The sequence below is a fragment of the Dermacentor silvarum genome, chromosome 2, assembly GCF_013339745.2.
Source record: "Dermacentor silvarum isolate Dsil-2018 chromosome 2, BIME_Dsil_1.4, whole genome shotgun sequence".
Classification (NCBI taxonomy): domain Eukaryota; kingdom Metazoa; phylum Arthropoda; class Arachnida; order Ixodida; family Ixodidae; genus Dermacentor; species Dermacentor silvarum.
Window position 1 is genome coordinate 129,828,334 of NC_051155.1, and position 10,284 is coordinate 129,838,617.

Sequence of the window (10,284 nt, forward strand, 5' to 3'; positions counted from 1 at the left end):
ACAAAGTCGGATGTGCTTCGCGCATGCGCTTACACTCGGTGTATGTTTCCGCAGGTGTTTTCCGTGACACGCGTCTGACTGTCATGTTGGTCGACGCTCCCACGATATAATTAAAAACATGGATAGCTTCCACAGTAAAACTAAAAGAGTGCAAAAAAATGCACGGATACGACAACACCACAAGTGCTCAATCATGTGCGTGTCCTCGTTCTCGCTCTTGTAATTTCACTTTATAACAGGAACCAACTAGCTCAGCAACAAGTCTTAAGCTGTGCAGTAAACCTGCAAAAATAGTAACAATTTCGATACTCCGGCTCCTAGCGGCGTGTGCATCGAAATAGCTTTGAGAGAGGATCCGGCCTTCACACTGAAAAGAGCAAATTTCCTGCACTCGTACACAGTTCAGTTAAAGTCATAAAACTATGTGCACTATTTCACAGGATTACGCTGTTGTACGTGAGTGTATGTGCGTTCCGTGCTTACCAAGAGTGTGGGAGTGTGTTCGTGGTGTGTATATCACACACAATAGGCACCCTGCAATGCAGTTTGAAGAACAGGGCGCGCCATCTGGCGACCCCAGCAAGAAGCTTGAAGGCGTTCGCGCGCATGGGCCTTTCTTCGCTGCCATTGCTCAGCGCGGGTACAGCGTGGTCTTTTTGAGCTTTTGTCTTTCGCGTCCGAAATACCTGCGCCTGTTTTCTGTAGTTTAAGATCCGATGGCGTCATCAGAACCGTGTGGTCGCACCCCTGTGAAGAAGAAAAGTGGGCGCAGGTACTGCTCTGTCAAAGACTGCCACAGTCGCGAAGGGACGCCAGGCGTGAGGCTGTACAGTTTTCCGTCAAAGCCTTGGGAGAAGTCACGAAGGCAAAAATGGATTATCGCCGTGCGACGAGTCAAGTAAGTGAATTCCTATTTGTAAACAGAAATCGCTGCACGTTACCAAAGCAGCCAAGGACGAGGTTCATTTTTCAGTTAGCAGCAATCGGGTAACAGTGAACGGGCAGTTTTTACGAGGTGGTCGCGTAATGTCACAGTTTATTGTTTGATCAATGTTTCACGGTTTGTAGGTTGATAATATTCTTGCAAACTTTTGGTTTAAAATTACGGAAATCGTTCTGACGAAATAAATGACATGCAATACGATATTTGGAACTAGTTTGCGACGGACTGTTCTCTCCCGTCTTGTGGCATTTGTTTTTTGAGAATGACGATGAAACTACTCGTAGCCGTGTTCGTCGCAAGGAATGAGAAACTTCATGTTCACCGGAAGCCGCCCTCCGTTATGGTCGTGTTTTATTTCGATGTTACATAATCTTCGCGGCGTTGTCGTGGTTGACGCCGGCGGACAAGAAACGCCAAGGGTCCTGTGCTATCATGAGCGTTTCCTGTCCGCTGACCACTTTGCGCTGTTCATTAATGTTATTTATTCCTGGAATAAGGGACTCTACCACCTCGGCTGCCAAGTCACTTCTTCAAATAAAGGTTTATTCATTATATCATTCATTCATTCATTCATTCATGTTGTATTAGTGCATTATCTACTGTACATTAAAAATGACGAAAATTTGTTGCGGCACTCAAGCAGGGGAGAAAACAGTGTGTATTAATTAAGTGTGTGAGGTTAGTAATACTTAGACAAATAATTGTTAAAGTGCAGCGTGTTGTCCAGCTGTTTTAATCATGAACCTTTCATTGATTGACACTGCTACACCTGTTGCATCAGATGGATGGTAATTACTCATGTTTTACTCATTTCAGTTTTGAGGACTCCTCTAGCTGGCAGCCTAATCGAGATTCGAGGGTGTGTTCCAAACATTTTGTGAATGGCGAGAAAAGCACAATTGAAAGCCACCCAGGTTATGTACCAACAATATTCCCGACCGTGTACAAGAAGAGGTCCACTTCATCTACTGCTCAGCTGGCTAGATTTAATAGGTAAGCTTCTCTCTGATGTGCTACTTGGGCTTGTTTGCATCAAAAGCTGGGACTCTTCAATATGTTACATCTTTTCCCATTTAGCTTCGCCATAATGCGGTTGTCTCTACAAATAAATGTGAATGCATGCATGTAGATGTGCCCAAAACAAAATGCATGTGTGTTTACAAAAAGCAGTGACATCCAAGCTTCTGTTAAACGTGCAGGTGGAAGCAGCGGTACTCTGGGTCATCTGCATCACTGGCTACTCCTGCATCAGCTGATTCCCCTGGACCAGCTTCTCCCTACACAGCTGAGACAGGAGCCATTGGTACCAGCAGCCTTGCCACAGTTGATCTAGCAACTAGTACAGACCTGTTGTACGAGCGGAGCTCGACAGAGGGCTTAGATCTACTGTCCACTGTCGCTGCTGAGCTTTGCACTGCAGTAAAATCCGTGGTAAGCTCCTGAAAATTTCGGAAACTGAAGTTGAATGCCTGAAATTGTACAGCTGAATATGTTCTTCGCTCTTATACCATGCTCAGTTACGCCTCCCTGTGTAGCATAGGCAGCAAGTTAGCAGTGTTGTACTCTTATTGCTCATTCCATTCTCATTTTTTCAGTGCAGCACTTGATGCACAATATGTGACAGCATTTTTCTGGAGCGGCTAGTTTGAAATGTTTGTTTATCATCGATAAAGTTTTGTGTTATGACTGATAAAAATGAGGTTGCCACTGTAACCCAACATGGATGTATTTATTCTTTCTTACTGCAATTTTACGCAGGAAACACAAACTGAAGAAAGAAGCGTGTCAAGCAAGAATTTCTCGGTGTTCATGTGCTTCATTAGTGAGTCAGGGACATCAACTCAAGTGACGCATCTTGAGACATGCGACAACAGTGTGCAACACAAGCCAGAGGTCAGTAGCAGGCATAGTGGCTCTGACCACAGAACCAGCTACTTCTCCGGCTACGACAGCATCGCTAAATCTGCAAATGCATTGCAAGACCTGTGCAGTGTCAGCAAAGAAGTGTTTGCAATGCTTCTGAGCATGCTTCCACCTTCAGAGCGAAAATGTGATGTCACTGCTGAGAATAGGCTTCTTTTGTTTCTTTTGAAGTTAAAGCTTGGAATCAGCTACTCATCACTGGCTATTCTCTTCTCGGTAAGCGAAACGTCGGCATCAAGGCATTTCAAGAGTGTTCTCAAAACGCTCGCTGTGGCAACTAAACAATGGATTTTTCGCCCCCCATCAAGAGTGATTCAGGCCACAATGCCAGACAGCTTTAAGGTGCATTATCCTAGCTGCACTATGATTATTGACTGCACAGAAATACGTACAGAGCAGCCACCAACTGTGCAACAAGAACGAGTCTTGTACTCAAATTACAAAGGTGCATATACACTGAAGTTTTTAGTGGCTGTAACACCAGGAGGAATGATTTGTTTTTGTTCAAAGGCCTATGGTGGTAGACTGTCTGATGCCCACATTACAGTTGATTCTGGTTTCCTCGATCTTGTTCAACCTGGGGATACAGTTCTTGCCGATAAGGGATTTCCAGGCATCCAGACAGTTTTAGGAAACCAGAATGCTGTTCTTGTTATGCCTCCATTTCTCCATGCCTCTCAGTTTACGCCAGAGGAGGTTAGGGACACTTACAATATCGCTCAAGTGCGGATACATGTCGAACGAATGATTCAGAGGATTAAAATATATAATGTCTTGAACAACAAAGTACCAACTGAGCTTATTCCATGCATGACGGATGTTTTTCATGTCTGCTGTGTGCTAGCAAACCTCCAGCTCCCAATAATTAAGCGCAAAGAACAACAACAGTCATTTGTCGTGTCTGCATCATGAACAATCAACTTTGCCTCACTCTGGATTACACAAAATGAAATGAACAGTTGATGGGGGAGCATCAGTGCGCTAGCCACCATTTCGATAATAGGACTTGTCTTCGTCTAGGCTGGCCGGGGGTTTCGACAAGTGCTCTTGGCGAAACATTAGCTAGTGGACTGAGGCCTTCATAGCTTTCTTATTTTGCTGTGTTGCCAAGGGTCTCATCTGCCATGGATACTCACTTTGCATTATTTGTTCGAGCTATTTGCATTTTATTGTTTCGAAATTGGACGTGGTCTTTGAGAAACACCGTAATGGTGGGCTCCGGATTAGTTCTTATTTCATTGCGGTTCTTACAGTGCACTGATATCGCAGAGCACACAGGCGTTGACCAATTTTTGCACACTGTTGGTGCCATTTCCATGCAGCTTAGGTCATCTATGATGTTCCATTAACAAACTTCTGTCTCGTGCTGCATTGTGTCACTTACTTGAGCTTGAAATAGGTGAACCGAGCATGTTCTGGAGCGTTGAAAATAGATGTGTGATGCTGTACAGTGGAAAAAGAGCCTGTTTTTGTTTTTGTGTGTATAAACTTAAGGGACTGGGTTGAGCTGTTTGATGTAGAGAAGAAAAAAAGGTACTGTACTGGGAACATTTGTGAGTTCTGCGTAGTCACCTGCCTTTACATGTCAGTGAATTTTGTGTACATGTGACTTACTCTTATGTTTTCCACTTTTATATTATGCAATCCTGTTTTGCATGATATTTTTCGTATTTGATGTCATTGCCATTAGGCACTTATGTTTTGAAGTCTGTCATATCGCCTCCGAATGTGATTGCATTTCAACCTGCTTTGGATGCGCTAGTTTTAGTTCAGAATAATAACTGTTCCAGCAAGCAGCAGCTTATTGTTTAGCTTCATCGTCATCATCATCAGTCTATTTTTATGTCCACTGCAGGACGAAGGCCCTGTGACCTCCAATTACCCCTGTTTTATGCTAGCTGATTCCAACTTGTGCCTGCAAATTTGATGACTTCATCAGGAAATTTGTTTAGCTTAATATTTACGAAAAGCATGCCCTTCTAGTGCAGCTTCTCAAATGCTGCATTAACTTGCCAACTTATGTTTCTAGTGTGACTGCTTTCAGTGTTGTGCACACATGAAGCAGCAGAACTAGTGAACAAATGACATGTTAACTCTTAATTTTTTTTCTAAGATTGTCAATACCATATACCACTATGTACCTTTTAGGATATAGGCATTTTCTTCGGTTGTGCAATAAAAATGAGAAACGTGAAATGCTTTTTTTTCATTCTGTTTTGCGCACGAAGTATAGTAGTACAAACAAATCTCAGTGAGCACATGCTTTATTTTGCTGCAGCTGCAGCAGGCAGAAGGTAAGTAAAATAAAATCTTTCAAGGGCTGGGATGCTCTCGTAAAGAAAGGCATCATCCCTGCTGACTTCAATAATGACATTTTGCCTGCTAGAATATACAAAAAAATAACACTTTTGTACATTCAACAAGTACAGTAATATCTGTACTTGAGTGAAATATCTGTGCGTCGTCTTCAGTCTTCGGTTGCTGCCTGTTCCCTGGATGTAGTCTAGGATGCTCTCTCCCGAGCTGTCGAACATGTCTGCTTCTTTACACTTGTGGGGACACTTGATTTCCAAAAGGCATGTTTCCCCAGACAGGTAGAACATGCCATCAGGGCTGCCACACAGCCAAGGCTGATCCGGGTGTATGAGCAAACCCATCTGAAAAAGTTACAATTACCTCACTGCCAGGCACTACAAGCACTCAGTGATTGTCGTAGCTTGTCACAGGCATCCATAATGACCAATAATGCTAGTCTGTAGAGTATCGCCTCCACAGTTTAGTGCAAGTTTCATCATATTAAAACATCTGTCCCCATGTTGAAGTTAATGCCGCCCAAAAGGGTAGTGCTTTATTTTTTTGCTTTGAAGGTTATGTCTCTCTCAAGTGTTCATTGAGAGCACTGAACACCAGACTAAAGTTTGACCTCACCTCCACAACTTCAACACCTAGTTGACGCTCAAACTCCATCCGAGCCAGGGGTTCTGTACGGAGTCCTGTTGTCGAAGAAATAAAAAAAAAGCTTTAAACTTGGCATTGTACAATTAGAATACACATCACTAAAACAAGAATGAAAGAGGTCGACAACCATTTGCAACTACATGTACATGGTTTCTGTTCTGTGATTGTTTTTAAGTGCTGTGTATTCCACTAGAAAAACCTAGTACTTTATACACACCATAAGCCGTGGCCTCTGTAGAAAATGGCCTTGAGTTCAGGATGGCCCTGGCAACCTCCTCAGGGCTCCGTCGGGCATGGAGTATTGTGTGGCTAGTGGTACTGCTTATGCGAAACTTCTTTTCTTTGTGCCACCTAAATTAGAGTTAACATACACAATATCAGAAGGATGAAGAGTACATGTAAAGAGCAACAATGTCCTCTGTCACTGATGTTTCCATACCTTAGACAGCTTGACTGGCCCATGGTGGCCACACATAGGTCTGACAGTGACTCACAGACAATATTTGTCTGATAAAACTCCTTCTGCTCTTGCGTCATGAGTTGTACGTAATCCTTTGCTGCTACACTTAGCTTCGGGTAGGTGCCTGATATCTGCAGCACATGCAAGGCGTTGCAAGGTGCTGGAAGCAGCTGGATAATTTTTTCGAGCTGTAAAACCCGCCTGGCTTCTTGTTCTGCTTCAATGCTGATTAAATCTGCCTCACTCCTCGCCATCTCTTGCAGTGCTTCCGTAAATGGCGATACAATGCCCGGGAAGTGCTTCAATGCATAAAATGGGGACAGCTCTGCAGGCTGTTTGTTTCCTACAAAGGGGCTCTTGTAGTCTGGGAGCAAGAATGACAAAATTCATTGCATATTAAGCAATAGCTAATCAGTGTGCTTAGCACAGAACCACATAAAAAGTGACAGCTATGAAGGTGATAGCCTGAGAAAAGATGCATTAACAGAGCACTATAGTGATAAGGATGACATGAGATAACAGATGTTTCATGCAATCAGTGCTGTAGTCAAAATTAGCAGCACACGTAATATAAGGTGCGTTAACAGCGCAAGGCCACCAGAGGGGACAGAAGAGAGAAGAGAACGCTGACGTACGTACTATGCACATACTATGCAACAGCAATACAACCAAATGCATCGTACTTCCAAACAATTCTTCAATGCTGGCCTTATCATTTAGCTGCGGCTTCCCTCGTGGCTTTCCCCATGCCTGTGGTGCACTTGTGCAGGACACATGATCAAATTCATTCAAATAGAAAGCAACTGCAGCACAGTGCTTGCAGTTACCCAGGCTGCCGTAGCGGCACGTGCATTTGCCACTTTCGATTGTGCGGGGCTCCGTCGTCAGCTGCGAATCGGAATCAGAAGAACAGGCAGCTGAATCATAATGCGAGACCAAATAAAACAAAGAAAAGTGAAGTCGGGGCCGTAACAAGCATTGAACGCCGGAAACAGTCGGCTAATGCATTTCTCGAGCCTTGTTATATCGCACATGCACAAAAGCATACTTAGGCGACATCGTTTTGTTTACTTACTTTGAGGTCCACTTGGTATACGTGCTTGCTTTGCTCCGACAGACATTTTGCAGAGATCTCAGACCCGTCAACCTCCCGGACACCGAACACATGGTTATTGTCCAGCAAGCGGCGTCCTTTCCGCAGTAGCGATGGCCGAAAATACTCGTCGAGGCCGTGGACCGGCTTGAAACCGCAATGCAGAACCCGCGACATCGCGGGTAGCTTGCGTCTCTCTACGGGTGCTGCCGAGTGAAAACGTTCGCGAGCAAATGCAGTTGCGGTGCAACGTTGATAACAGTTCAAACGTCGCAAGCACAGTCGGAAGCAACCACGGAAAGTAGGGCTCGAAGGGCACTGACACACGGTGGCAAAGTTTCGTTTCCCGGTGGAGCGCCTGCGTGATTGGGGACGCCTCCGTTGGTGGCGCGGATAGCAGCGCGCTGGTGGCGCCGCCCGACGATTGTAGGTTCCCTATAGTATAACATCTGCATTACGTGCCAAGAGTTAGCCAGAATATCATCTCAGAGAAACTGGATTACGATAATGTACGTGAGTGTATGTGCGTACCGTGCTTATCAAGAGTGTGTGAGTGTATTCGTGGTGTGTATATCACACACAATAGTATAACATCTGCATTAACGTGCCAAGCGTTAGCCAGAATAGCATCTCAGAGAAACTGGATTACGCTAATGTACGTGAGTGTATGTGCGTACCGTGCTTACCAAGAGTGTGTGAGTGTGTTCGTGGTGTGTATATCGCACACAATAGTATAACATCTGCATTAACGTGCCAAGAGTTAGCCAGAATATCATCTCAGAGAAACTGGATTACGATAATGTACGTGAGTGTATGTGCGTACCGTGCTTACCAAGAGTGTGGGAGTGTGTTCGTGGTGTGTATATCACACACACTCGTCCAACATCTGCATCAACGTGCCAAGAGTTAGCCAGAATAGCATCTCAGAGAAACTGGATTACGCTAATGTACGTGAGTGTATGTGTGTTCCGTGCTTACCAAGAGTGTGGGAGTGTGTTCGTGGTGTGTATATCACACACAATAGTATAACATCTGCATTATAGCGTGCCAAGAGTTAGCCAGAATAGCATCTCAGAGAAACTGGATTACGCTAATGTGCGTGAGTGTATGTGTGTTCCGTGCTTACCAAGAGTGTGGGAGTGTGCTCGTGGTGTGTATATCACACACACTCGTCCAACATCTGCATTAACGTGCCAAGCGTTAGCCAGGATAACATCTCAGGTTTCTCAATTTCCGCATTTTCCAGCAAATCACCATAAAACACTATGAAGGATAGATTTCAGCAACGCATATACGCAAGTTTGACGAGCCACAGTCACTACTTTTGTGCTTAATACAGTACGTTGCTTGAGTTTGCGCGATACAAAATCACGACATTTAGCTTGCTACAAATGCAACAGACTATGCAGCTAAGCAGGAATACCCGGTCACAAGCTATTCAGCTTAGGTTTACGTTAAAGGAAGGGCGTCGCGCTTGCAGGCGTCTGCGTTTAACGCTGGAACGGTAAAGACAGGCTCTCTCTGCAAGGAATGTCAAGACGGACAGAGCACATCCCGCGGCGTAGACGAGCATGTAATCAACAAATGGTACGTCGAACGAGACATGGCCTTTTTTTACTCTAGCACGAACCACGCGTTCTTGGCTGTACAAGCTGAGGCCCGATTCCTCCAGTGCCATCAGCAGTCGTCGGTGTTGGTGCCTGTACAAAGCAAATCCGGAAGGTATCACATATTTAGACTAGTGGGATGTCCGCATTTGTATACATATCTCCTTTTCAAGTTACCCAAAGCCATGGTGAGTGCAGCAGCGTTACTGATAGCAGCTTGCACGTGCTTCTAAAACATTTCAAAGAAACTAGAGCTCAATATAAGTTCAAAGCATAAGTGATATAGTTTCCACCAATTGTTGACTGCGTGTACTCCTGGTGCACTCTGTATTTACAACTGCGGGAAAAGCAACGCACCAGGCGGATTGAGACACAAGCCAGTAAAAATAGGCACATGCACAAAAACTGCACTACATTACGTTCGCATTGACCATGTGGTCAGTCTCTGCTGCTTTTTGTTTTTAGGACACCTCATGTCCTTTTAAACAAACACGGTTGGACGGCGGTTGACTGCATCATGTCGTAATGACACCAGGTGAAACTTTATGAGAAATTGTCAATTGCAGGTGCGTCATGAACGTGTGGATTTCAAACTGAATTCATTGAAGAAGAAATTTTGGCTTCTGTACTGAAAGGCTGTTCGCGAGCATCACGGTATGAGTACTCTCTGTAGTTCATAGTACTTGAGTGTCTATAACTGCATGAGTCGCTTTTTCCCAAAGTCAGGTAGACAACATTGGTTTTTGCTTTACGTCAACTTGCACGGTAAAAGTTGAAATAAAGGCTGGAGACTAGGCGTATCCATGGTTGCAGCAAATGGACAGAGCCATGTGCTGCAATAGCTTACAGCACATGGCTTTCTTTTACCGCTGTGGTGCCTACACCCCCACCAGGCTCTCTCTAACATTCCTAGCATAAAAAACCGAGTTGTCATCTGTAGCCATGCAACAGACCACACAACTATTCCTGCCTGATAAACACAGTGGAGTCCACACCGGTGGTTCGGTTTCCTCAGCAACCTCAGCAGGTGCAGTGTTTATTACCACGAGATTCATCAGCATCAAATTCAAGACATCTCATATGACGTCATTGACGGCTGCAGAGCTCACCGCCCTCCATGCTGATTTGCCGTTAATGATTCAAGGACAATCACAGGAATGGGCCACCTTGTCTGAATCCAAGGCGGCTCTCCAGCATCTGATGTCACCGTTTCACCAGGGGCCTAATGAACAGTTAGTCGCGGACATAAGACTACTCTATCATCATGCAATGAGCACAGGACACCACACTGCATATAAAC

At 44.7% G+C, this 10,284-nt stretch overlaps 3 protein-coding genes across 3 annotated transcripts; 2 read left to right on the forward strand and 1 right to left on the reverse strand.

Annotated features, from left to right (window-relative positions):
• Positions 1-659: 659 nt before the first annotated feature.
• On the forward strand, positions 660-2,386 carry LOC119440380 (peroxynitrite isomerase THAP4-like). Its single transcript, XM_037705294.2, has 3 exons — positions 660-898; positions 1,760-1,936; positions 2,143-2,386. The coding sequence occupies exons 1-3, from the start codon at positions 717-719 to the stop codon at positions 2,384-2,386; spliced, it is 603 nt and encodes a 200-aa protein (XP_037561222.2). The 5' UTR covers positions 660-716.
• A 276-nt stretch (positions 2,387-2,662) lies between these two features.
• LOC125943153 (uncharacterized) lies at positions 2,663-4,963 on the forward strand. Its single transcript, XM_049661594.1, has one exon. It carries the CDS (start codon positions 2,663-2,665, stop codon positions 3,776-3,778), a length of 1,116 nt encoding a protein of 371 aa, XP_049517551.1. The 3' UTR covers positions 3,779-4,963.
• A 167-nt stretch (positions 4,964-5,130) lies between these two features.
• Positions 5,131-7,554, reverse strand: LOC119441098 (uncharacterized). Its single transcript, XM_049662894.1, has 6 exons — positions 7,360-7,554; positions 7,112-7,172; positions 6,264-6,648; positions 6,042-6,175; positions 5,795-5,859; positions 5,131-5,523 (listed from the first exon to the last, which is right to left on the reverse strand). The coding sequence occupies exons 1-6, from the start codon at positions 7,552-7,554 to the stop codon at positions 5,131-5,133; spliced, it is 1,233 nt and encodes a 410-aa protein (XP_049518851.1).
• Positions 7,555-10,284: the final 2,730 nt, after the last annotated feature.